Here is a 27,545-nt window from a genome sequence, read left to right on the forward strand (position 1 = left end):
GCAAGCTTTGAGACTAGCGAAATTAAAAAAAAAAAATGACCTGTATTCCAGTGACAAGAAGATTAAGGCATCTGTGACCACACAGTCATCGACTCTCTGCTTTTGTGCTTTGCCCAAATAAGAATTAAGGTAGCACCGAGTGCGGACGGTGAGGGAAAGGAGAGAGGGTGCTGAGCGCGGACTGGCAGCGTTTGGGAGCGATATTCCAGCCATGGTGACAAGAAGGCCAGAAGATGGAGGCTTTCAAATATATGATAAACGAGCCAAGAGTTCAGAGCCCAAATCAATAAACACAAACATGAAGTGAACAGACGGGAGGAGAAGGAAAAGAACATGAAGGCACCATAAAATCCTGGTGATATATGTGAAAAGAAATCATGATGTGAATAGAAATTAGAAATTGAAGTGGGAGGGAGAAGAAGCGTGGGGATTTGTACAATGTCTGTGTCTTTCCTCCTCTCCACTCGCATCCACCGCCGCCCCCTCTGCCCGTCTTGTGGACTCATTGAATAGTTGCTGATTCTGGGGGGCAGGTATTGTTCACGCTTCATTCTTGTTTGGATTTTGCCAGCAGGATTCATGGTGTTTCTGGAGACAATTGTTATTTTGCTTCAGGGAACGATCAGGATGAAACAAGGAAAGGGCAAGTGATATCTCAGTCTCGGGCGGCAGAGAGGTGTTTTCATGGTGTCATTTCCGATAAGAAAAGTGTAGGAGATATAAAAACAAAAGATTCTAGGTGCAGTTGTTTCAACTAGGTTCGTGGTAAGTCACCGATATTTAAAGGAGGAAGAAAAAGAGCTCAGGAAAAAAAAAAAAAAAGCAGACTGTATTGTGAAGAATTGTTATGGTGGGAGAGGTTAGAAACCCATGACCTTGAAAGACAGAAAATGGGGGGGGGGGAGGGGGGAAACAAAAGAGAACGGCAAAGTGAACAGCCGCTTGTAAGTTTATTAACTGAGATTGCTTCCATTTCTGTGATGGCCTTAAAGCACATGATTGCTTGGTCTGAGGTCAGCCGGGTTTATTGCAGACTTCGCCTCTTTGACCAAGGAATAATGGGCTTGAATTTTGTGGGTATGTGAGAATTGCTCCCATCAATTTCTTGGCTGAAGGACAGCCACCCAGGAAGGTCTGGGGGGCCCTGAACTCGTTGGTAATTACCCTGAACTAGTGCAGGACTTTCGATATTTGCCAGTCCCGGGGGAGGGCACTGCTTGGAAGGGCCTCGCCAGCCAGCAGACATGCACAGTAATCGCCCCCCTCAGTTTCTCAGCTATAAAATGGGAGTGGTGGTCACGATAGCACTGGTAATAATGATCATAATCATATTAATGTTGTGAAGTGCAGGTGAGGCCTTTGGCCCATGGGAGACCCAAGGGAGACTTAGTCTTAGCTCGTTCTGGTCTCGAGGCTTGGGTGAGGCATGACCTGTGTGTGTGCTCCCTGCATGCCTGTCCTGGGGTTTCCCGTACAGACAGCAGTGCAGTCACTGAGCTCTGGGCAGACAGCAAAGTTGAGAAGCCAAATCAGTTTTCTGTTTCTCAGCCTTCCATTTCGCCACTTCCCTTTGGTTAGGGCTATCTTTTCGCTTCGCTTTCGGGATTGTCTTGACTGCAGTGCACTGTGTGGTAGCTTCTGGTGTTGATGGAGCCAGCACTCCATAGTGAGTAGAGAGAAGCTAGCACTCGCCTGGGGTAAGTGAAGAAAAACAGAGATGTGAAAAAGCTGGAAAGGGTGTGTATGTTTGGTGGATTTCTAAAACTGGTGTGGAAACCATTTACAAGAAAGGAAAGTAGATCGGTGAGATGCAAAACGATCAGAGAAAGAGACATGGAACTGTCGAATGCCAGGGATGAGCTGGGGGTCTACAGCTGTCCCCAGCAACACTGGGAATGAGGATTGTTATCTGGATTCTTGATGCAGAACTTGAGGCATGGGGCGGGGGGTAAGTTTTCCCAGCTAGCAAGGAAGCTGCCGAACTGAGATCTGAGACCAGGTCTCTCTGGACAGCCAGTCTGTCCATCTCCACTGTTACTGGCAATCTTGCCTTGCAGAGAATGGTAAGTTAGGAAAAAAAGAATGGAATTTGCTTGAGTTTGATAGAACATAGACATTACACTTAAAGAAAAAGATTTTTTCTTACAAAAAGATGGAGGACAAGTGAAATTTTATGTGACGTGCTTTGAACTTGGAAAAAAAGAAATATGAGGGGTGCCTGGCTGGCTCAGTCGGAGCATGCAAATGTTGATCTTGGGGCTGTGAGTTCAAGCCTCAGGTTGGATGGAGTGATTGCTTAAAAATAAAATCTTAAAAGGGCGCCTGGGTGGCTCAGTCGGTTGAGCATCTGACTTCGGCTCAGGTCATGATCTTGCAGTTTGTGAGTTCGAGCCCCGCATCGGGCTCTGTGCTGACAGCCTGTTTCGGATTCTGTGTCTCCCTTTCTCTCTGTCCCTCCCCTGCTCATGCCTTGTCTCCCTCTGTTTCAAAAATAAAGAAACAAACAAACAAAAAAGTTAAGTTTGATAAGCCAGATTGGTGCGGGTTACAGAAGAGTAAGATGATAAATAACCAGAAGAAGGAAGAGCAAATGACCCTTTCTCCTGGGCACCACTTGTGTTGGGCGGGTGGGGCCTCACTCGATTTAGAAGGCAGGGGAGGGGCGGGGACATATACAGGGACACTCTCCTGATTTGTCTCCACCTTCTCCTCCCTTCTCCTTGCCATCCCTCCCCACCCAAAACCAAAAAACCTTAAGCAGGGGAAAGAGGAGCTGATCTAAAAACAGAGGAAAATATCCTTGAGACCGGTGAAATCTCCCTAATGCACAGTGACAGGCAAGGACCTACAGAACATCAATTTGATTAAATAAGGATATAAGGGATTAGAGGGACCCTCCAGTTGGCTCAAGTTTGTCTGTACGTCTTTGAAATATATTTACTTGGCTTCCAAACCTAAAAACAAGCGAGGAGATGATCCCCCTTGGGAAATATTTCCCGTGGAAAATAGGGAGCCATTTCAAGGCAAGGCCAAAGGATGGACTGAGACTCTTAAGAGGTTGGCAGAGGGTCTACAAGAGGTGCATTGGTAAGGAGTGTCCCAAGGTCAGGGTGGGTAAAGCCAGCCTCACCGCGGGAGTCACAGACTGCCACCCCAGCCCGGGAGGAGAGAACGGTGCACCTCTCCCACCCACGTCTCATCTCTCGCTCCAGGACCCGCTGCCTATTAGTTACCTGTCACCAGAGACAGCCCTGTGGCTGCTTCCAGCAGAAGTGAAACAGCCAGAGGACGGTCATTCTGTAGGAAACACACCTGCAAGGGAGATGGGGCATAATCTGGAGGGCTTCTTCCAAAGCCACTTCCTCATGTCTTCAAGACTTGCGTCAGCAGATCAACCACGGAGGAATCACTGATCTCTGACAGGTTGTAGAGGGCCCCTCTAGCTCCGTGTGCTCGCCCCTGCCGGTCATGCGGGGGGCTTTGCACCTTCCTAGGGCTTTGGAGGGGGAAATAATGAGTCACCGAGGGACAAGAAGAAAATAAGAATATCTCGTGTGTGCAAACTAATTTAACATGGAGGCTCTTCGAGACCACTAAAATATCAGCCAACTAGCCAGAAATGGTTGGTGGAGTAGGTTTCACTCATCCCTGCTTACTTTGGTTGACATAAAGTCCGAAATGTTCAGATGCCATAGAGGGAACACCTGTAGAAACAGGCCAGGTCCTCCGGAGAAGGCTGTTTATTCCCCCTGAGATCCTGAACCTAAAAAGGAATGGTCCTGCATCTCTGACTGGGCAAGTCTACACAAGCACGGGAGCTGTTAGTTGTAAATCTCTGAAAGCAGAGGCCCCTGACAGCCATTCCCAAGTGCATGGCTATCTATCTGCAAGCTTGGTGCTGCCTCGACTCCCACTTAGCCTCTACACGTGGCCACCGATCCAAGTCTCCAGAGAAACCAGAAGGAGGATCTTACTAGAATAGGATTTGAGGATTTCTATTTTAAAAGGTCCAGAAAAAGAGTTAGAAGTAACTCAAGAGCAGGCTCAGTAAAGAAATACATACGTCTTGTCAGACCTTGAGCGAGAAGGCTAACATTTTCGAGGCCAGCTGATTAAGAAGTATTCTGTACTAGGGATTCTGCAGGTTTAGAATAGAGCAAAACTGTCATTTGATAGCCCCAAATGAGGAAAGGCCAGCCCTTGGTCTCTCGACCATGGTCAGCCTTTTCCTTTCCTTTTTCTCACTTTCTACTCCAGAATAGATTGATTTGGGTCCCTAGAAGAATATTTAAGCAATAGCCAGCAGGGGAATCATAGGCGGTTGTCCATCCCAAGCCTGCAAATTTTCAGGAAGAGCCATCTATGACCTTTCTCAGTGTCCTGTTCAGACTCTAACGCCCAAGAAAAGGCAACTAAGGCAAAAAGTCCCCAACCGCAGCTGTAGGGTTCAGATGAAAGGAAGACACACCATAGGGGTTTCAACACAAATCGTTAACCTCGAATCGAAAGTAGGAGTGAGGGTCTAGTCAGGAACAGGACCACCTTTCCAGGAAACTCAGGGAGTTTAAGCGTCAGAGAATAAGTAAGAGCAGATAGCTTCTAGTTCTTTTCCAGCAAAGTAATTCTGTAGTGTGTGGGCTTTAGACTCGTTGAAAAGTTAGAGTTTACCTGCCTTAAAACACACAGGAGACAACGAGACAATCGCCAAACCTGCCTGGGTAAAGGCTGTGGGCACTCAAGATGCAAAAAAAAAAGTTACAGGATGGGATCCACGGTTTGGGGTGCACCATTGCCCTCTATTGGATTTAAATAAATCAGACTTCTGGTGTGGGAGTGCGTTTTATTATCTCTGGCTGAGTTTGCCGAGAAGTCAGGGCACCTCTGAGTGGGAAACTAATTGATCCTTGTAAACAGGTCCTCTGGCTGCTGCCCCTTCCCTGAGGAAATCAATTAAAATTGTCAGTCCGATGGCAGGTCGTTTATTGCATTTTCATCCACTAAGCGTTTCCCAAGAGCCTACTAAGCACCGGTTCCGATATTGTAGGGAATCTAAGAATACACAACAGCAACCATTTCTACCATTTATTGAATGCCTACTGTGTGCTGGCGTCTTTATACGCATTAACACCCCTATGGAGTCTGTGTGGTTACTCCTGGCTAATGAATACATAGGATGCTTGGAAAATGAGTGGTGCATCTCGGATTTACATCCAAGCCTATCTACTCCTAAGCCCACACTCTGTCCACTAAGCTACAACTCCTCCCCTCCAGAAGTTGACAAACTATTAGGGAAGGTAGGATACAAATATAAACATCTATACCAGAGGTCCACAAACTGTAGCCAGTAGGCCAAATTCCACCCATCACATGTCCATGAGCTAAGAAGTTTCTTTTTTTATTAAAAAAATTTTTTTATATTTATTTTTGAAACAGAAAGAGAGAGAGCACAAGCAGGGGAGGGGCAGAGAGAGAGGGAGACACAAAATCCCAAGTAGGCTCCAGGCTCTGAGCTGTCAGCACAGAGCCCAACGCAGGGCTAGAACCCAAGAACCGTGAGATCATGACCTGAGCCAAAGTTGGATGCTTAACCAACTGAGCCACCCAGGTGCCCCTAGTTAAGATGGTTTATACATTCTTTAAGTGGTTGGGGAAAAAAACCAGAAGAATATTCTGTGACATGTAAAAAGTATATAAAATTCAAGTTTCAGTGTCCGTAAATAAAGTTTTATTGGAACCCAGCTACGCCCATTCCTTAGGCTGCCTTCCAGGCCACAACAGCACAGCTGAGTGCTTGTGGCAGAGACTGTACAGGCCACAAAGCCCAAAATATTTACTCTCTGGTCCTTCCGGAAAAGGTTTGATGACTCCTACTCCAGGGTGGAATATTATATATCAATAGGAAAGGCTTTTAAAAAGCATTCTGGGACTTAAGAAGAGGGAAGACTAACATTTAACCCACAGAGGGGAAGGATCTACAGGTATGCTCCGATTTAAGCCTCAGCACATGAAAACCTAGAGTTTAAAACAGAGAAGTTAAAAGGCAGTTATTTGCATAACAAATTTTCCTTTTCATTTTGTAAAGGGAGTCACCATGGGGTTGCTTTAAAGAATGAGCCTCTATAATGCATGCTAATATGATTCCACTTACAAATACTCTATTCCTAATAACTTTTTGAGAACGTATCTATTGTGGACAGTGAGGCTTAGCTATAATCTTTTTTTTTTTTTTATTTCCTGGCAGTGTAAGGGTTCTTACTGCTGAAAAGTAATGGAGCTGACCTTGTCATTTCAGCGGGGAGGGTGAGCGCTTACCTTACCTGCTCGTTGTCTTTAAGAGGGGCTTTGCCTGACAAATGGAAGAAAAGTCCGTGGGCTCCAAGTCTCTGCTTTATGTGAAGTTAAACCACCAGGAGAATTTTACGTTTTTAGCCCACCTCCTCTTGGTAGCTGTCGTTCAAGTCCTCACATGTAAACTTGTCACTATTCTATCACTTCGTTTCATACACAAGATATAAATTAACAAAAATCACAGTATTTATAAGGAGCAGTGTTTCTCTCTTTTTAAAAAACACATTAGCCTCACTGAACTACAGGTTCATATAAAATTTAAACTACAAGCCATATAAAATTTAAATTAGAGTTCTCCCCCAACAAAATAGGAAGTGTCGCCAGTTTGATTTAGGACCCAGCTCCTTCTTTCTTCGGGTCCTGAGCCCGACTCTTCCAACAGCTTTGTGGTGTTATGCAATTGCTCTTTTTAAGAGAGGCATAAAACAGAAGCCTTGGCTATTCATAGCCAACTTAGGAGGAGCTGAAATCTTTCAAGAAGTTTCTTGCCTGGTACCATCTTGACAGCAACTGCGTGTTTCTGAACACATCCAATTAATCTGGATTTCACATGGCGGCTCTTTTAAAGAGCCCTCTTGTGGCTTTTGTTTTCGTCCTCTGCGGTGACTCTATCTTAGAAGTAGACAAATATTCCCGGTATGTAAGCCTGAATGGTTGTCAGGTGTTTTGGTGGTAAAAGAAGCCCAAATGGAAATGCAAGGGCAGAGAAAAACACGCACAGGGAAGCCTTGTGGTGCTGCCAATCAGCGCAGCAGATCTGTGTCACAGGGCTGCTAATGGATATTGAGCGCCATCCATACAGGGGCAAAGTGAGAGAGACGCAGAGGGAGGGTGAGAAGCAGAGCTGGCATTAAGGGCACAGTTCTGAGGCAGGATTCCTGGGCAAACGGCATCATCAGCGGGCTTGCGGCGGGTGGGGAGGCTGTTGGAGGTGGCTTGACTGCCCCCGGAAATTGTCACTTCAAGTTCATATTCTCTAGCAGGTAGCACTGCAGCCATTTCTAGAGCTGATCACTGGAAGGAAACGTACATTTAATCTGTCTGTGAGGTTATTTAAAGAGATGTCTCTCTCTTCATCTCCCCCTGAGGTCAGAAGCACTGTAGCAGCACACAGTAGCTAGAAGGCTCTGTCGCGTTCTTGAATTCCTGAGGTGGCTGGCATCAATGGATGCAGTATGTATTGTATCCATAAAACAAATGGATAAACACTGAGCAAAAATATGGTAGTTCACCTTTCTTTTTCCTTGGCAGTAATTTAAAAGTTTTCAAAAGGAAAACTAAAGGATAGAGACAAATGGGATATAAATCTCCATGCATTTTTATGATTTTTACGATCAAACAGAAGACCAAGCCCTCCCCCACCCCAGTGGTAAATGCAAGGCGAGAAATTGCAAAGCCCCGTGATTTGAATGAAAACAGAACACACCCCACTCCCCCCTGAACATCTCCCTCCCACCAAACAGCATCTGAACAGATTTCATTTCACAAATGGAAATGGGACGCAAACAAATTTTTTCAAACTGATTTCATTAAGAGTGGGCCTGGTTTAATTGGGTTTTCAGAGCCAGGATTAATATTACAAGCTGGGGAGTTCTGCTATGGGCCAGTGGGTCGTTGGCTTCCCCATACCACCTGCCTCCTGGGGGAAGGCAGAGAGAAAGCTGGAGCTCAGGAGCACTACTACTTCTGCGTCAGCCTTCTCACTGAAGTTACACACGGCCAGCCTGGTCCAAGCACCCAGGCCGGATCCGAGTCACATGCAACATAGGAAAGATCTTCCCAAGCTCAAGGTCATATCTAGAGCATGCCTTGGATATTTTTTGCATCCCTAATTTATGTGATTTTCTAATATGTTTACCATTTGCCCTCCTCTTGTCTCCATCCTGCTTATTAAGGTAAATTTGCATAGAAATGGGATCTTGGATTTCAGGACCATTCACCTGACACTTGATCTCCTGAGGTGACCAGTATCTGCTGTCGATACCATGAGGATGACCCACAGACACCACATCTTCCTGCAAACTCAAAGCAAGGCCTTAATTAGGGGAGGCTTTTCATGTTAGAGCCACGGGGTGAAGCAAATCAGCAAAAGCATTTAGCACTCACTGAGGAGGGCAGAATACTCCTTCCTGTTGAGTGGGCCATCTTAGGTCACCATTTTAATTTGCCTTAGATGGACAGAGCCTGAAGAAAGGATACAAAAAGTGTATATATATATATATGCTGTTGTTTGGAAATAAATTTTGGCTGGTGATAAAGCCCAGACGGTTAACTATGACATTTCACTTGGGCTCCTGAAATATTTTTTTGCTTAATATCTATCTTTTGTCATCTCTATGAATTGCCTTAAAAGACCAAGCAAACATGGAAAGTCAGAGAAATGAGCCATTTGCTGCCACCACTGTGTGATTAATCCCCTGATCTCTGCATGCCACACCCTCCCCACTGGGCAGCCACCTTCCTTAGTGGCTAAGTCTTGTCACTGGGTGGAAATTCCCACTGAGAGGGTGATTGTGGTCCTGGTTTACTGGTCATCGAAAGTCATTAGGTGTGAGTTCACTGACGTAAAGGGTTTGAGACCTTGGTACGTTCTGATAAACATAAATGCCAAACAACATGCCAAGCAAGTTCCTTTGCTTCCAAGGAACTTCTTCCAAGATGGGCCCAACAGCAAACTGCCCTGGCACAGAACCAAAGGACTTGCAGGTCTTAGAGAATAAGCACCGATTTTCAAAGAGGATCGTTCATAAGAGATGGGAGAAATCATGGGGCGCCTGGGTGGCTTAGTCGGTTAAGCGTCCGACTTTCGCTTAGGTCACGATCTCGCGGTTCGTGGGTTCGAGCCCCGCGTCGGGCTCTGTGCTGACTGCCGGCTCAGAGCCTGGAGCCTGTTTCAATCTGTGACTCCCTCTCTCTCTGACCCTCCCCTGCTCATGCTGTCTCTCTCTCTCTCTCCTAGAAATAAATAAAACATTTAAAAAAAAAAAAAAAAAAAGAGATGAGAGAAATCAGAAGAAAACTCTTCTGGTTTTTTCTGTTTCTGAGCTCTTTTTGGCCAGGCTCCCTCTGCTGAGGATAAATTCATTCCAATACGATTATTTTAAAGACAGAAAGACTGCTTAGTTTTATCTTGTATAACATTTTGTGTCTGTTATTTAATTTTTTTTAATTTTTTTCCCTCGTTATTTACTTTTGAGAGAGAGACACAGAGCGTAAGCAGGGGAAGGGTAGAGAGAGAGGGAGACACAGAAGCCAAAGCAGGCTCCAGGCTCTGAGCTGTCAGCACAGAGCCTGATGTGGGGCTCAAACCCATGAGCCGTGAGATCATGACCTGAGCCGAAGTCGGACGCTTAACCGATTGAGCCACCCAGGCACCCCAAGTCTATTGTTGAATTTAATCTCGCGTCCTTGTTAGTTGAATATTACGATCCCCACTTTACAGATAAGGAAACTGAGACTCCAAGAGGTTTAGTTATTACACAAGATCATACAGCTATTCACCAACAAAGCCAGGGCTCTGCTCATTCTATTACATGCCCCCTTGTGTCCTAAGATAATCACAACTATATTTCATATGTAGGCTAACTTTTTTATTTTACACAGGCCTCGGGTATTACTGGGGGTGAGGGTATTTTAACTCAATTCAGAGGTATTAGAATGGTATCTTTCAAAATGTACTTGGCTTACACTATAATAATGCAGTAAGGAATCTGACTAATCGAGTCCCCTGACTCTGAAGCCAGAATGCTTTCCACTCTCAGGCCATGTGGAAAGATGCTAAGTCCCCCACAGGCTGATGCTGCCTAATGCTCCTAAATGATTCAGATGTAAAAGGGAAAATGGCATCTGTCTAATTAACACCGCCTGGTTAAATATAGCTGCCAAGGGACAGCCTCAGGATGATGTTTACAGAACAGTCTTTCCAGCCCCTCGGGCCCCAAGTTAGAGATGATAGTGAGTCTTCCATCCTTATCAACCAGAAACAGAGATGTCCCAGAAATGGTGACAGGCCAGACAGGCAAAGGGAGATGAAAGGGGAAAGGCGTCTCGGGCCTTCATTTCCTGCTCCTGGGGTTTGGCGATTCAGGGAGTGCTGGGACACTGATCCCACAGACTCCCTCCCGCAGCAATTTCACAAAAGCCCTCCCTGTGTGCCTGGGTCTCCCTCTCAGGCCTGGAGACCTTCGACCAGGCACCGGCCACCTGCTACTCCTAGGTACCCGCTGCTCTGCTGCCCTTCCCTGGACAGAAAGGCACAATGAACACATTATTTCTCTTCCAGCTTCCCGTCACAACATGGAAGCCATTGCCAAGTTCGACTTCACCGCCTCTGGTGAGGATGAGCTGAGCTTTCACACCGGAGACGTTCTGAAGGTAGGTGACGTGGGGCCGGGGGAGCCGTGGGGAGTTTGGGTTACTCTGGTCTGGTCACTGAGTTCATCTAACAACCCATGCCTATGTTCCTTTTTTTTTTTAAGTTTATTTATTTTGAGAGAGAGAGAAAACGAGTGGATGAGGGGCAGAGAGAGAAGACGGGGAGGGAGGGAAAATCTCAAGCAGGCTCTGTGAATGCAAAGCCTGATACAGGGCTCGAACTCACAAACCATGAGATCAGGACCTGAACGAAAACCAAGAGTCAGATGCTTAACCCACTTGAGCCACCCAGACGCCCCCCCACCCCCGCCCCATGCCTTTGTTTCATAAGAACTGCAAACAGTTTCTTTCAAAAAAGAGAAATTCACCTCAATCAAGAGGGTTCCTTCTGGGCTCCCCGGGCCAGTTACCAGGGTGGGTGACAGAAATAAGCCACCATCCTTGTCCTGAGATGCTCGTGGTCTGGAAGGGGAAAGAAGTCCATCCAAAAGGGCTCTTACAGAAGCTCTTGTCTAAGTGCTCAGGGAGCGCAGGTGAGGGAACAAGTGACCCCACTCGAGAGATGGGGTGGCAGGAAACTGCAGCAACACCAGTGGTCAGGGAATGCAGGGAAGGGGGTTGGACATTTACCCGAAGCTCAGAGATAAGCAAGCCCACACGGCTTCAGTGAGCCTTGTGAGGTTTAGTGTGGCAGAAACTCAACTGAGGGTGCGGGCTGGAGACAGCGGGGAAAGACACCTGAAACAGACATGGCCAACAGAGTCCATGCACACCCGGCCGCTCAGGGTCGCCTTAGAACTTGCCTAATGCCCACACTTGAGCTGTTGTGGCTACTTGCAGAGCCAAAGCAGCCTTGGACTTCCACATTCCATGCCCCACACTTGCAGGCTTCGCATCTTAACCCCGATTCTGAGCAAAAGCGGAAGCCCTTCCGCAGGCCATTTGGGGGTGGGTGGGTCTGTGATGCTAATGCCCCCCTGCCTGGCCTCAGAGCACCCTCAGGAATCCTGGTTCCCAGTCCTCAGCCTGCACAGCAGCACTGAGGCCCACCAGCATCTCACCGCTATGAAGCATATTTGCTGTAGTGAGAGCCTCGTCAATACGTGACAGGCTGACTCGGAAAGTCACTTGGTTTGGGACTTGAACACCGCCAGTATTCGTCCTTCTAACTGCTCTCACTTTGCAAGATCTGGTAATATAGTTGTGAAGAGTGTGCCTTCAATGCTGGAGGTTCTCAAGGTCAAAATGTTGCTTGGGCTGCCCACCCAGGTAAAGGTGACCTTCACTTCTGTGGGACCTTACCAAGGTCACCAAGGGATCTGTCACATGGTGAGCAGTCCCTCCCTTCTCTATGGGATATTGTGACCATGTGATGATCGACCGCTATACAGTGTCCTCCCTCAAAAGAGGCCAACGGGCCAACTCCCTCCCCTCATCTCCCATTGCAAACAACACCTAATATCTTGCTCAAGTGTTTCCTATTCCTCAGAAAGGTAAAAAGAAAAAAAAAAAAACAATTTTCCTCAACTCTGCTTCTCAATCCACCTCCCGATTTCTTTCCTCTCCTTGGCTCCCAACATCAGTAAGAGTTCCCTGTGGTGGTGCCTCCACTTCCTCACTTCTGATTATGTCCACTGGAACTTTCTGGAAACTGTCTCTTACCCTCAACACTCCCTTCAAGTTCACCACTAATCTCCTTAATATGGAATATAATGACCCTACTAAAGCGCCTATAGAATTTAACACTGTTAGCTGTCTGTCCCTCTTCTGCCTCTGAATGGAGCTCTGCCTTGCTCCTAAACGTGTACTCTCTCTTGAATAATTTTCTCTCTTGAGATCTCTCATGCAATCCCCTGTTTCACGAGAGAGGTGTCTGGTGAAATAAAAAGGAGCAGGAGTTTAGAGCCAGATAAATCTGAGTCTGAATCCCAGCTGACTAGCTGTGTGGCCTTGGGTCAGTCCCTTGCCCATTACCAATTGATTGAAAGTGAAGCCACCCAGCCCCAGCCCACTCCCCAACCTCCCCAAGCTCTCGTGCATGAGCGTGCACACAAATGTACATACACGCACACATGCACACACCCTTGTGTATGCAATGTCCAGGGCACACTGCAATATATACACCGAGTTTCTCAGGCTCTCCCCATATTCCAAATGCCTTTCTCCTCCACACGCATATTCAACTCTCTCTGCCTCAGAACCCTCCGCACCCTCCACACTCCCTCTTCAGCTCTTCCACGGCACGGAAACACACTTCATTCCAGGAGCTGATCATCTCCCCTCCCGTGACAGTTAGTTACGAGCAGCCGAACCTCTGCGCTCTTACACACTCTGTACACCCACCGCTCATCACTGCCCTGAGGTTGTGGGATCCTGATTGCCCACATTTGTGTTGGCTGTTCCACGCGCCAAAGCTCTGTGAGGGCAGGGGCCAGGTCTGCCCCAGTGTCCAAAGCAGCAGAAAGTTGACCCTCCTTAATATTTGATGAATGAACGAGTGGTGGATTCCTCCACTGATCTATGAGCTCCCGGAGAGCAGAACCACCCCGGGTTCATCTCTGTGTCTTCCCTGCAGCACCCCACACAAGTCACGGCCCCCAGTAGGTGCTCGGCACAAATTGCTTGAATTATTAAATTGCATTTTTGCATGCTCATGTAGAATTCCATCAGAAGGGCAAACCTCTCCCTTTCAAATTCTGTTCCTTGCAGCTGTACTCGTGGAAAGAAAAGTGGAGAGGAGCTTGTTGGCTGAGCCCCACAGCATGTCTGTGTCATGTGGTTAGTAGCCCTGCCCGTGGGTCTCTGTGTATGGCTGCAACATCTGCCCCTCTACTCCAGAGATGGGCAAAAAGCCCCCAAGATCTTGCCATTGCTTTCAAAGGCAGCTCTTGACGGCCCCAGCAATTTACTCCTGGGATGCTCTCTCATCCCAGACTTTTGGTGCTAAAAGACTAAACAGACTTTTTTGCTAAAAGGTACAAACAATGTCTGACTAGCGTACCACCAACCAGCTCCCTCCAGACTTGAGTTCCCCAGGACAAAGGCCTCAGCTTATTCATCTCTGTATTCCCAGCACCTAAGTGCAAACAGCAGGTGCTCACTAGATGCTGATCAAAAGATGATGAACAAGGTGATGGATGGAGAACTCCAGACGAATGACTTGATCCAGCTTCTCCTGTGATGGAAACATCTGAAGTCAGGAGTCAGATAATTTTATGTTACTGCCTCAACCTCCTGGACCTGCAGCTACATGCAGCACGAGACTTAACATTTCCCTCTCGAATTTGCCGCTGTTTAAAAACAAAAACAAAGAAACGACCCAGTCCATTTCTACCCGCTTCTAGAATATGTCTAACTCAACCCTGTTTCTCCCTACTAAAACAGTGACCTGAAATCATGAAGAGTTAATCCCATGTAATTAACTTCAATACTTCGGATTTCTGCTATGCCTCTAAGAGCTATAATTCCATCCAATTTTAAAATTCTCCCAACTGTACATTTTATCCTCTTCCCACGTCTAACTTATTCTCAGGCCATGTAACCCAGAAAATTATTCTCGTAGGCAACATTGTAAGAATTAACATACGGTAAAGTGAAGTGTAAAACCTCATGTGTTCAGGCTGAACCCCTTGCTTGAGTGTTCATGATGGGGACAAGAGATAGGGGGAAAGGAACAGACAGAGAGATGAGAAGAACAGGAAGTATGGGGCCCCCGGCCAACAACGGCAGAAGGAAACCACCTCCCCCCCCAAAAACACTCTTCTTTGCAGAAAATGAGATTCTTTTAAAACCTTGCCTTCTATACACCATAAAAAGCCTGCAAATTCACCTCTCTGGGAACACGATCTCAGGCAGACGGAGCACCAGGTGGTGGGGGAAAATGGCCGCCATTGTGGGATAATCTTTCAGTTGCTACAGGAGGTAGATGGGTGTGAGCCACAATTACTAAAATTACAGCTGGTTTCAGGTCAGAGAACTAAGCACCAAGATGGTTCTTACCGTGATGAGCCAATTTCCACATGGCCTCTTTTACCTTACCCCTGCTCACCTTCATATTTGACATTTGCTACCCAGCCCAAACATCGCACTCCCACGGCATAGGAGGCAGGAACTCCAAAGCCATACGTTGGGGGGCGAAGGCATGGAGTGAAACATCCTTGTGTTCTTTGTGTGAATACCAGGTACTGGCGCAGAGTTTCCTAGTGCTTTTTTTGACCTAGATTTTTCTGCTCCCCCCACCCCGCCCCCTCTCGGCATACACATACCCACGCGTCCTTAGTGATACCAGCAGTCATATTTGATGCTGGAAACTATAAAGTTTTTTGTCCTCAGCAATTCTAGAACTCAAATATGGGACACACTTTTATTTCTTCAGAACAAGTGATTAAATTCAAAACATACACATATAATACTCTAAAGAATTTATAAACCCTACTCCATCCTTCAGAGATGGAGGCCTCCCTCCCAAGAATACCACATTTTGCAGGATTGTGTTTTAAAATTTTTTTAGTGTTTAGTTAGTTTTGAGAGAGAGAAAGAGAGAGAGCACGCACGTGTGCGAGTGAGGGAGAGAGGGGGAGACACAGATCTGAAGCAGGCTCCAGGCTCTGAGCTGTCAGCACAGAGCTCAATGTGGGACTCAATCAAACGCACGAACCAGGAGATCATGACCTGAGCCGAAGTCGGACACTTAACCGACTGAGCCACCCAGGCACCCCTGCAGAATTGTATTTTAAAAAACAGTTACACTTTCTGAAGGACTTCGAGGTACCAGAGCTCCGTTCCCATTTTTGAGATGGCTAATTGAGTTGCTGAAGGTCACACAGCAGGTGACAGGGCCAAGCTGGAAACCAAGTCTTCTCAATTCCAAACTCAGAGTGCTGGCCCCTTTCTTCCACCTCAGGGGTGATATTTGAAATATCAGTTACTTAGGTGTCTTCATCTCTTCCCATCTCTGGGACAGAGAAACCCGTGGGTTGACACTTCAACTCCACCTGCCTTAGGACGACTCAGAAATCCCCAACGCCAGCCCCAACCTCTCTGTTGAGTCCAGACACACACAACTCGATGGCTCACTGAGCTTTTCTCCTCAGATGGTCCCAGGGGCAACTTGGATTCACCCACATGCAATCTGAAGCTAGTGAGTTGTGCCTCAGACCTGCTCCTCCTCATGTATTAGCAAAGCCACCACCACCCACTCAGTCTCCCAAGGGCAAAATCCGGAGCCTCCCAGAATCCCCTTCTCCCTTAGTTCCAAGGACAGTCACGAAATCCTGCGCATTTTGCTTCCAGGTTCCTTTAAAACAGCCATTTGCCTCTTGCCGGGATGGCTGCGTTCCCTTCCTGGACCTTCCCCCTCCAGCCCGTCTTCATGTTCTGATGCAGGGCTTTCTTGGCTGTAATTCTTACTGTGTTATTTCCCTACCCAGAATCCTTTAGCGGTTCTCCATATATTTCAAGACGGAAGTCCAGACTTTCCAATATGGGCCACAAGGGCCTATGCCTCTGGTTTCCCCTCTCTCAGCCCCTGGGGCCACAATCTACACTCCCACCGGATGGAAGCCTTTCATTCCCAGAATGCACCTCACTTCCTCCCATCCCAGAAGTTCCTGTGCTATCAGACTTTGGGTAACTCCTTCTGTTGCCTGGGCAACCCCAGGGCCTCTCCTCCGGGCAGTCTTTCCTACCCACCTTTTGCTTTTCCCTTTAGTGTAGCATGTCTATCAGTTAAGGCATCTTCAGCTACAAGACACAGAAACTTACATACGGCTGAAACAATAATGCAGATTCATTACTTCTCATGCAAGGTCCAGAAGCAGGAGGGCTCCTGCGTGGCTAATTCAGTGGCTCAATGACATCATTAAGCTTCTTTTCACTTTTTTTGCTCTGCCATATTCATTATTGTTCAAGTCCGTGCCACATACTTTAGAAACATTCTCAGTGGGGGATGGGGCAAATATTTGTCTTTTAATAGTGAAACTATTATTTTCTGAAATAACCAGAAGCCACATAGAGCCATGTGGTGAGTCATATGAGTAATCAAGGGAAGCGATAGCATTTGGGGTCACAGCCAAAGAAGGACCATACAGTAATGAGACAGAACTTCTGGTTTTGCTTGTGAATTGGCTCTAAAAGCAAGTTTAGAAAAGGCATCCCAAATATCTTGAGTTACGTCCAAATTGTTTGTGAAACACATGGAGTGTGAACACAGAGAGTTACTGTTTTCAAAGCTGGCCCCACTGGATGTTTAAGTTTTAATTTGCTTGTTTAAAAAAAAAAAAAAGAGAGAGGAACAAATTAAATTTTCAAAAAGGTTCTTGGTTACCGGGCAGAGAAGAAAGAAAAATCATGGAGTGGCCACTCTTGCCTTCTCGACACCTGCTCCATTGAGGAGCTTTGGATGCTGAGATCTGGGACACATGAGTTTCCAACATATGAAGAGAAAGGGTTTCAGAGAAGTCCCTGAGTGCTGAGTGGGAGGCCTCACCATGGAGGGGTCCCATGTGTGGGTGGCACTGGTGGACAGAAACTAGTGCGGGATCAAGGAAGTAAAACTCCAGAGAGAAACCTGTGGCTTTCCCACTGGAGCCCGTGCGTGGTCTCTTTGGCTTACTTCCCTCTAAATCCAAAAGGGTGTCCTTTGCCCTGCAGCCCCTTTCCTCTGCTTCTTGGAGCCATCCTTACAATCTTTGTCCTTCCTTGTCTTCCATGTAGATCCTAAGTAACCAGGAAGAGTGGTTCAAGGCAGAGCTTGGGAGCCAAGAAGGATACGTGCCCAAGAATTTTATAGACATCCAGTTTCCTGAGTAAGTATTTCCAGCCTGCTGACACGGGCCTACCCACACACACTCCCCTTACTTTTTCAGCAGTCACTAAAATTATCCATCCATACCCGACATACTGTCAAAACTGGTTGCCTCTGGAGAGGGAGCCACAAAGCTGAAGGCCAGGGTGGGAGGGAGATTTGCATTCCACTGCATTCCTTTTAGAATTTTATACCATGTGCATGTATTGCCTATTTTAGGTTTATAACCTAAAATCATCTATAACTGCAATCACAGGGTCTCCACGAATTCCATGGGGGGCATTGTTGCACCTCCTCCCCCCCACCACCACCCCCAACACCCCCCCCAAAAGCTGCCTCTTCAGAGTACTTCATCCCTCTCAACCTCTTCAGTCCTTACTAGGGATCCCACACAGCTCCCTGCCTCCCCTAAACCGTGCTCAAACCAGTGAGAACAATCCAAGTGGAGGGAAAGAGGAAATTCCCTTCCTAAAAAGGAAAAAGAAAAATTGAAACTGGGGACTTGTTCGTCTCAAGAATTGACCACAAAGGTTAGATAGACATCTAGTCTTGTGTGAGTCACGGTCTAGCCCCAAGAGTGGAGGTCTGTTAGACACCCGAAGCGTACTGGCAACCCTAGTGTGGTGCGGTAACACCTCTCCTGTGAACCAGGCCGGACAACCGAACCGAACCGACAGAATGACCACTCTCCATGACCACCTCCCGCTTTCCTGCTCCTCCTGTCTCCAGCCCCTCCCCCACCGCACTCTAGGCTCAGGGCCTTCCTTCCAGGGTCACTGGGATGACGGAAGCCAACGGAAAAGCCCCTCTACCCACCCCACCCCCCTGCCTGACTCACTGCATCCACCCACCTCCTGCAACTTACTCAGACACTGCTTTTCCTGCAGCTGTTTGGTAAGAATCGCCTGTGCCTCTAGGAGAAACACCCCCCCCCCCACCCCGACTCTCTCTCAAATCAATTCTAGCCTCTCTGCTAGGTCATCCCCGTCTGCAAAGCTGCTGCACTTGCTCCCATCTTACCAAAAAAGAAAACAAAAACAAAAACAAAAACTTCTTGATCCCATGTCCCCGTCCAGCTTCTTCAAAAGAATTGTGTGCGCTCTCATCTCTAACTTCTCTCCCCCCATGGAAACCTTTTTGCCAAGGTCACAGTGAATGACCGGGTCAGCTGGCGGGTCCCATTGTCTAGTATGATAGAATATAAACTCCATGGCAGCAAACGTTCTTGTTCACCTTGCTCAAGACTGTATCCTGAGTGCCCAGAAGAAGGTCAGCACCTAGTAGATATTTGATAAAAACTGTTGAATGAGCAAATGAATAGCTCTGGAACGATGCGTCATAACATAACCCGACCCACTCGCTTAACATGTGGACGTTTTTGCAAGTCTTGAAGTCACGTGTCAAACTCCAATCAGAGGATTAGCGTTTATTTTATTTTTTTTAATTTTTTAATGTTTTATTTATTTCTGAGAGAGAGACAGCATGAGCAGGGGAGGGTCAGAGAGAGAGGGAGACACAGAATTGGAAGCAGGCTCCAAGCTGTGAGCTGTCAGCACAGAGCCCAAAACAGGGCTCAAATTCATGAACTGTGGGTCATTATTTCTCCTCTTTCACTAATGACTTTCTTTTAATAATTTTTTTTAATATTCTATTTTTTTTTTGAGAGAGAGAGACAGACAACGTGAGCTGGAGAGGGTCAGAGAGACAGGGAGGCACAGAATCGGAAGCAGGCTCCAGGCTCTGAGCTAGCTGTCAGCACAGAGCCCCAAGCGGGGCTTGAACCCACAAACCGCGAGATTATGACCTGAGCCGAAGTCGGATGCTTAACTGACCCAGGAGCCCCATAGTGTGTACTTCCTAAACAATCTCCTAACTGTTGGCTGCCTCTTCCAAAATATTTCCTTTGAGGGATGGCTATGTGGAGCGTGGCCCGGCCCCTTTGCCTGGCCTCATTACATGTCCTGCACAAGGTCAAAGCTGTGGTGTGCGGTCCCTCGTTCAGCCCCGTAGCAGAGCATGGCTGATACTCTGGCAGGATGTCTAGGCAGATGACCGCCAGAAACCCTCTGCTTCCAGCCCCCCAGAGCCCAAAGAACCTTCCCCTGCAGTACCAGGTCTGGAATAAGGAGTCCAGTTTCCTAAATTCCAGAGAGCATAGGGAATCGCTCACAAAGGAATCCACAGCCTGTTGGCCATTCACCTTACGGGGACGCACATACCAGCCCCCAGGGGCAGCCATAGAGCAACCACCTTGAGGAAACGGGACCCGTCCCACTCAGGGCCTCTGAGGGATTGCAAACACTCATTTTGCTCTTCTGTGGTTGAGAGGTTTCTGGCCTCCTGCCCTGAGGCTGCAGCCACTGCTTGCCTTGCCTCCGTGGCAGCTCCTGGCCTTCTTCACACGTGCTCTGCCACCTGCTGCGACACGTCCAGAGGCTGCCTGCCACCCTGACTGTTCCCCTGAAAGAGGAGTTTCTCCCCTGTTTCTTCTTTTCCCCTGTAAAGATTGTTTTCCTGGATTTGGAGGTGGGCCCCGGAGCTGGCTGTGTAGACACTGCTCTCTGGCTGCTGCTAGCCTTGCTCCACGCCACCCGGATCACAGGGGCCCCTGGGCTCTGAGCCTGGACTCAAGCCCACAGCTTCCCAGCTTCCCAGCTCCGTGCCCCCCACCGCCACCCCCCAGAGTCTGAAGGGGCTTCTGTCTTCCTGGCTCATCATCTGTCCCTGCAGCTCTCTCACATAGCTGCCAGCAGGCGGCCGCTTCCCGCAGTGAGTCACTCCCACACTGTCCCATTTTGGTGCAGTGGCACATTTCCATGATTCAGGTTTTCCCAGCGCGAGAGAGGGAAGGAACAAAGGGAGTGCGTCAGGGGGACACTCCCTTGCCTCGCCTGAAAACCGCCTAGAGCATGTGTTTGGTTTCAGAGGCCCCGGCCCCCCTTTGGCCTCTTTCTGCTCTCCACTGGCCAGAGTCCCCAGCCTCTGTCCCCTTGGGTCATCTCTTCTCCCCTTCCCCACCAGTATTCTGGCACCTCACCACGCTCCTCTGGTTTTATCTCATCTAATAGATGGTTTCACGAAGGCCTCTCGCGACACCAGGCAGAGAACTTACTGATGGGCAAGGAGGTTGGTTTCTTCATCATCCGGGCCAGCCAGAGCTCCCCAGGGGACTTCTCCATCTCCGTCAGGTACTGGCCACTCCCAACCCAGACTGCTAAGGCCGTGCGTGAGGTGAACCCTTGAACGTGACTTATTGCTCAGGAGTATGGTGGCCAAGGGGCCCAGGCATCTTATCAGCTGGGCTGCCATTCATTTCCTTCCCGTGACACAGATATATAACTCTTCAATATGCTGGTTTGTGGCCAAATTATGTATATGTCTGTCTGCTTCCCCTTGCAGCCTAAGTGCTTCTAGAAGGACAGGGTTTTACTCTATTTCATCTTTGTGCCTTTAACAGTGCCTTGTACCCAGTAGGTGTTTGATGAGTATTTGTGCAAGGAAGTGGGGCAGAAGGAAGGGAGAATTCCCAGTTGTCCACATCTGTCTTGAGGTTTGAATCTGAACCTTTTCTCTAACTACTGATATACGTCTGAAGAAGGCCCCGAGGACAATTAAAATCCCAAGCCATTGCTGTAGGAGACACAGGTAGTTGTACGTGGTTGCACAAAAAGAAAGGCTACCACAACACACTGTAAAGCAGCAAACGGACCGCAGCAGATGGGAGCCGAGGAGACCTGGGGTGAGGGACCGTAGCAGCAAAATTTTGCTCATGTGCAGTGCCTGGGAGGAAGTGAGTCAGTCCAGGCATAAACATGACACAGCTCCACACTCAGAAACCCGAAGTCTGAGCACACGGCATGTGGTCAGCCTGTCTGGAATCGCAAGTCCCATATCAGGCGTGGTGGCTGCATGTGAAAGTGCACAAATGAATGCTGATTTCCACACAAGGAGATGTGTGTGGTGGGACTGGCTGTCAAGTTCATTGACAGGAAATGTTGGTCCAGATTCTTCAATACACTTTGAAAGGCACACAGCGTTAGTGCTTTAAGTGCATGAATCCAACCTCGGGTAAGGAACACAGGCCACTTTACCATTTAGAAAGAATGGATATTTTAAGGAATAGGTAGGAAGGACTTACAAATAATGGGTCAACCATTTATATGCACGTATGCCTCCAAAGTGCTCGAAAATAGATTGGTCTCATTAGCTTTACCCTTGCAATCTTGTTTAAACTCTTAATTTTCCCTAACTGAAACGTTTTGGGTTGGGTTGTTTTTTTTTTTTTTTTTCACAGCTTAGGCAGTAGTAAATTTTAGCTCAGGCCTACACTGATGTATCACAAATTCTAAATTTGTCAGGTCTTAATGCAATTTTGCTCTATTGATAAATCCTACAATCAGACCTCTTTCTTAAGGTTTAAATCTGAACCTTGATTACAGACTGGACCAGGTGAATGGTTACCTTGAAGGGCATCTCTTGGTGCCTTTGGTTTGCATGAAGTGGACTCTAGCTTTTCAGCTAGAAATTAAGGCTTATATTTCCTCCATTAAGGTGAATTCTCCAAAAAGGTCAGCCTTGACTTCTGCCATTGCAGCTCCTTGTGAATATCACCATTGCAGCTCCTTGTGAATATCACCATAATCATGATTACATCTTCTGCAGAAATGTAGCATAATATATTCCAAAGCAAATCATTTTTATTTATTCATACATCTGCTTTCTGTCATGCAAAGATAGTTAAGAGCTAATTGTAGTTCTATCACTTAGCATTTGTTAAGGGTCTGAAAACACTTTAGGCTTTGGAGTCCGGAGCCCTGAGTTACACCCTTTTCTCTGCCCCTCTTGGAACTTGGCACATTGGTGCAGCCACTCCCTCTCCATGGGCGCACGTGACCAGCGGCCTGACATCCAATCCTCTCAGCTCATGAGAGAGAAAGGGTTAATGCTTCTCTCTCTGTTTCTTTGCCTAAGAGGTGGTGGATGAATAATTATATCACAAGAATATTTCCTCCTCCACACACAGATGTGAGGAGTAATGACTAGGAATTAAGCCATGTGGTATTAGAGTGAAGAAAGCATCTGTTAGGGGCCACCTCCCAGGGGAAGGCCATGCAGTGATTGCAAAGTCAGTTCCCACCCCAGGGTAGTCCAGCAGAGGTCACTGCATGGGTTCACCTGGCTATGAGCAGAGCCCAGCACGTACGATGAGACTGAAGACCAGTCAAAATTCCTGTCCCCTCTGAACACGGACCACGGATTCCATCTTTAAGAAACCTGAACTAACCTTTAGAGGTATCTTTACTCTCCGACTGTCTTTAAATTCGTGACCTTTCTGTTGGATCAGGTAATTCGTATCACTAGTATATTTTTAGACATAAATGTATATCTGCTTGACAAATAAACTTGACACCCAAAGGAGAAGGCCTTGGTGATGGAGAAAGACTGAGAAATTGAACTATGACTAACTGAGCTTTTAGCAAAGGCCAAGCTCCCCCTTTCCAGATGAATAAAATCCAATTTCTCCAATCCTGGTGCAAATATTTCCCATCACTGTGATTCCAGCTGGTGCCAAAAAGTGCCTATCTAAAAGAAGTAAGCATGTGTGCATGGTGAGACAGGCCCGATTCACTAGGCTGGAATCAATCAGAGAGCGAGGTTCTTGCCTCGGCTCTGCCACTCCCTCACGGTGGCCTTGGCTGAGCCCCGCCATCTCTCTGGGCCTCAGTGTCCCCCCTCATCTGTAACATGGACACAAGGCTAAACAATCTCACAGGTCCTTCCCAATGAAAACACTGCATGGCTATATAACTTTTCTCCCCTAAAAGTTCAAAATCTTTTGTAGCCTTATTTATGCAACACATAAACCAAGACCAGGAGATCTATAGAGAACCGATTGTGACCAATTTCTCAAGGTGGTCTCTTACTGTCCAGAGCTAGTTTATGGGCGACCTGGTCCAAAGTATTTCTGATAATGGAAAGGTAACAGGGGTCAAAAACTCCTCCCTCCGAGTCTTGTCAGAGCTCTTAGCTTAGTACAGGACTCAGGGATTGCCATGTTTCAAACAAACATTGTAAAGAGCCCTTAACCTTGTAGTCATTAAAGCACTTGGCACATTTTTTTCTTTCCTTGTTTATTTAAAGAAATTTTTTTTAATGTTTATTTATTTTTGAGAGAGAGAGAGAGACAGCGAGCACAGGCTGGGGAAGGGCAGGGGGCAAGGGTGAAGGAGAGGATCCAAAGCAGGCTCCAGGCTCTGTGCTGACAGCAGAGATCCCAATGTGGGGCTCAAACCCACAAACCGTGAGATCATGGCCTGAGTCAGACACTTAACCAGCTTAACCACTGAGCCACCCAGGCGCCCCTGAAACTTTTTTTTCTCGTGAAAGGTCGGCTCCGGTGTCTGAAGATAGATTATCTCCTGCTGATGTAAAAATCCCTTCTAATACAGCCTGTGTCCTGGGCGGTCCCTCCCACAAATCCCCCCTTAGAACTTGCCTGGGCCAGCCCCACCTGCCGCTGGATGGGCAGGCACTTGCGTTTCCCTTTCCTGCCCAACCAGAACTCCAACACCCTGGCTGTAGTCAGCCTTGGGGGGTGGGGACATAGTCGTGATGTAATGTACAGTGTGGCTTCTCCTTGATCTAGGCATGAGGACGATGTTCAGCACTTCAAGGTCATGAGAGACAACAAGGGTAATTACTTCCTGTGGACAGAGAAGTTTCCATCTCTAAATAAGCTGGTGGAGTACTACAGGACGACCTCCATCTCCAAACAGAAGCAGATCTTTCTGAGGGATAGAACCCGAGAGGATCAGGTACACCTCGGGCCCCGATCAGCCCAAGTCTGGAGATTTTAGGCAGCGTGAGTTCTATGTGACCTGTCAAGACAGTGCATTTGATGGGCATGGCCTCTGAGTATTCTGGAAGACAGAATAATTCCAAGGTCAGATCTCAGTTAAATCCCATCTTAACACTTCCTAGCCATGTGACTTAGGAAAGTTGTCCAATCCTCAGTGTCCTGATCCATAAAACCAGAATGATGCTGACACTTAGCTCACAGAAGGGTTGTAAAGGTTGGAGAAGATAATGTATCCCCTTCCTTACATCGCTCCGAACAATGCTACAAACACTTAGCGAACATCAGCTCTTAACTGTAAATGCTTTATTTTGTTATTATAAATATTGCTACATCACAGCTTTCAGCCTAGCTTAGGAGTTGCTCAAAGATGAAGGCCAGGAGGCCACACACAGGGATGCTGGAGGACAGCTTGGAGTCTAGGACTAAGGCGGTGGGTAGAGCTTTGTCCCAGAAAGGAGGGTGGGGGTGTTGGAGGAAAAAAAAAAAAAAAAACTGGACCTGGAATCCTTGCTCTTGGAACGTTATGGAATATAAAATATTTTTAATAACTTATTTTTTAAGCTGTATTTATTTATTTTGAGAGAGAGAGAGCAGGGTAGGGGCAGAGAGAGAGGGAGAGAGAGAATCCCAAGCAGGCTCGGTGCTGTCAGCGCAGAGCCTAGTGCTGTCAGCACAGGATCACAAACTGTGTGATCATGACTTGAGCTGAGATCAAGAGTTGGATGCTTAACCAACGGAGCCACCCAGGCGCCCATAGAGTATTAGTTTAATAGAAAATGCATCAGACAAATCTAGCTTTAAATCCTGATTTTATCATTAACTATCCTTGTTACCTAGCCAAGTTAAAAAACCTTTCTGAGTATCAGATTTCTCATCTGTAGAATGGAGAGAAAAGAACACGTCCCTCACTGGGCTGTCATGAGGATTAAATGAGATAATATAGTGATAGCACTTGCCATAGGATCCGGACAATAGTGCAAGTGCCAGGGAAACGTTAAGTTGCCTCCTGTAGGTAAATTCACACACACACACACACACACACACACACACACACACTACAAAATATCTTTCAAAGGAAACGACACGGTTATAAGAAAGAGATGGGTATTACAGAAAGAAGCATTCTCTAGAATAGTTGAAACCGTTGAAATCCCAGAAAACAAGTTACCTGAAAAGGCAATGAGACTTTCAAAGCAACACGTGCCCCAGGGAAGCTGAGAAAACCGTTTCAGGTAATTGGTTAACTGTAAGCTTGAGACGTGACAGCTCTAGGGAAAAAAAGGTGTTCCCAGCAAGTGCCCATAAAAGTTCAGAAAGAAAAACAAAGGTTAACTAAGACCTTGTGAATTATTTTAATCAAGAAACAGACAGAGGTATTAATTTACTAGGATGTGCATGCAGAGCTAAAAGAGTTAGCATAAAAGTGCATTCAACTGGATTAAGCGAGTCCATATCTGTAAGGCACTTAGAACAGCGCCAGGGAGGCTCAGTCGGTTGAGCATCCGACTCATAATTTCAGCTCAGGTCATGAGGCCAGCGTCCTGGGCCTGCCTGGGATTCTTTCTCTCCCTCCCTCTCCGCCCCTCCCTCTGCTCGCTCGTGGGCACTCTTTCTCTCCAAACAAATAAATAAAGCTTTTTAAAAATTGAAATAAATAAATAAAGCGCTTAGAATAGTGTCTTGCCTACAGGAAGCCGAGGGCCCTATGTAATTGCTAAATGAAAATAACAAGAAAGGACCTCCCAGTCGCAAGGCTATGGCGGCCCTAAGCAGACAGCCTTGCTCCTTCCCAGCAGCCCCAGCGGCGGGCCTGGTTTCCATGGTGCTGCAAGAGGGCTGCTCTTCGGGTCCCTACGACCAGGCTACACGTGACAGTTCAAAATCACGCAACGTCAATAGCAGAGCTTATGGGGAGAGCAGGCTGTCCCGCGGCGTGGCAACATGCAATAAGCAGCGGTGGCACCGCGTCCGTGAAATAGAATATATAGAATATTTACACAGAGGAAAACAAGCCTTTAGGAAGGCACCGGCTGGGTAGCACGTGGCAAGGGAACCAAAGGCCTGAAATCCCCAACGTGGGAGAATCTGAGACTGTGGAGGCCGCTTTTGAAACTGCGAGGGCCCCCGCGTCGCCACGGTTGTCCTTAGGCTGCCCGCACGCCACCCCCTGTTTCTCGGATCTGTCTCTCCAGCAAAGTCTGGAAGCAGCTGCCAGAAGCCTGGGGTGGGGCCGGGAGTTCGGGGAGGAGGATGCAACCGCGTCACCTTCATGCTCTCCCAGGGTCACCGGGGGAACAGCCTGGACCGGAGGCCCCAGGGAGGCCCGCACCTCAGCGGGGCTGTGGGGGAAGAAATCCGGCCCTCGATGAACCGGAAGCTGTCGGATCATCCAGCGACCCCGCCCTCGCAGTACCCCCCTGCACCGCCCCAGCAGCAGCGCCATCTACAGCACCCCCACTTCTATCAGGTACCTCAAAAGAACGCCGTGGGCACCGTGAGGTAGGGAAGGGGAAGGCTCGGGCCGCCCTGTCCCCGGGGCCGCTTAGTGCGTGAAAATTCCGCACAGCGCCAGAGAGCGCCGTCCGGGCTTGGGGGTCTGCGGTGGTCCCGGGAGGGTGGGCCGCGGAGGGCCGAGCGAGGCCCAGCCCCGTCAGGGCTCACGCAGTTCGTAAAGAGGATCCGGGACCTCCCAGATGGCAGCAGTATGATAATGTGGTATAGGAACTGCTCTTGGCAAAGAAGTCTCTGCGAATTCGTTGGCTCCCTGCGGGAACACACACACACACACACACACACACACACTCCTACCCCGAGGAGTCGGCAAACCGTTGCTCCATTTTCCTGTCAGCCCCTTAACCCATCTGGCTGTGGAGACCCACAAGAAAAACAGTTTAACACCCGCAATGGAGCCCCTCTTATTTATTTATTTATTTATTTATTTATTTATTTATTTATTTATCCCCTGCCTTGTTCCAAATGGGATTTGGCGCCACTTACCGAGGCGGACAATACAGCCAGATAACACATCCCTAGAGTCCTCAGGAGGGCACACAAAGCCCTTTGTGAGCTGTTTCCTCAGCCTCAGTTCCAGAGCCTCTCCCTAAGCCTCTCCCCACCCTCACCCCCTCCCCATTCCCAGAGCAAACACGCATTCCAGCA

General features: G+C 47.7%; 1 protein-coding gene across 3 annotated transcripts in view; it reads left to right on the top strand.

The window, feature by feature from the left end:
* The window catches only part of GRAP2 (GRB2 related adaptor protein 2), a 62,890-nt gene that overhangs the window by 32,869 nt on the left and 2,476 nt on the right, over positions 1–27,545 (top strand). For 2 of the 3 annotated variants that reach the window (XM_039237633.1, XM_039237642.1), the window contains exons 2-6: positions 10,631–10,722; positions 17,437–17,528; positions 20,596–20,715; positions 24,174–24,342; positions 26,668–26,853. In XM_039237633.1, coding sequence (XP_039093564.1) covers positions 10,645–10,722; positions 17,437–17,528; positions 20,596–20,715; positions 24,174–24,342; positions 26,668–26,853 — 645 coding nt within the window. In that variant the 5' untranslated portion in view covers positions 10,631–10,644. Of the gene's footprint in view, positions 1–10,630; positions 10,723–17,436; positions 17,529–20,595; positions 20,716–24,173; positions 24,343–26,667; positions 26,854–27,545 lie in introns of those variants that run through there. The other variant, XM_039237652.1, reaches the window with a different exon arrangement.

Source organism: Hyaena hyaena, unplaced genomic scaffold (assembly GCF_003009895.1).
Source record: "Hyaena hyaena isolate Hyena2069 unplaced genomic scaffold, ASM300989v1 scaffold_4, whole genome shotgun sequence".
NCBI classification, from domain to species: Eukaryota; Metazoa; Chordata; class Mammalia; order Carnivora; family Hyaenidae; genus Hyaena; species Hyaena hyaena.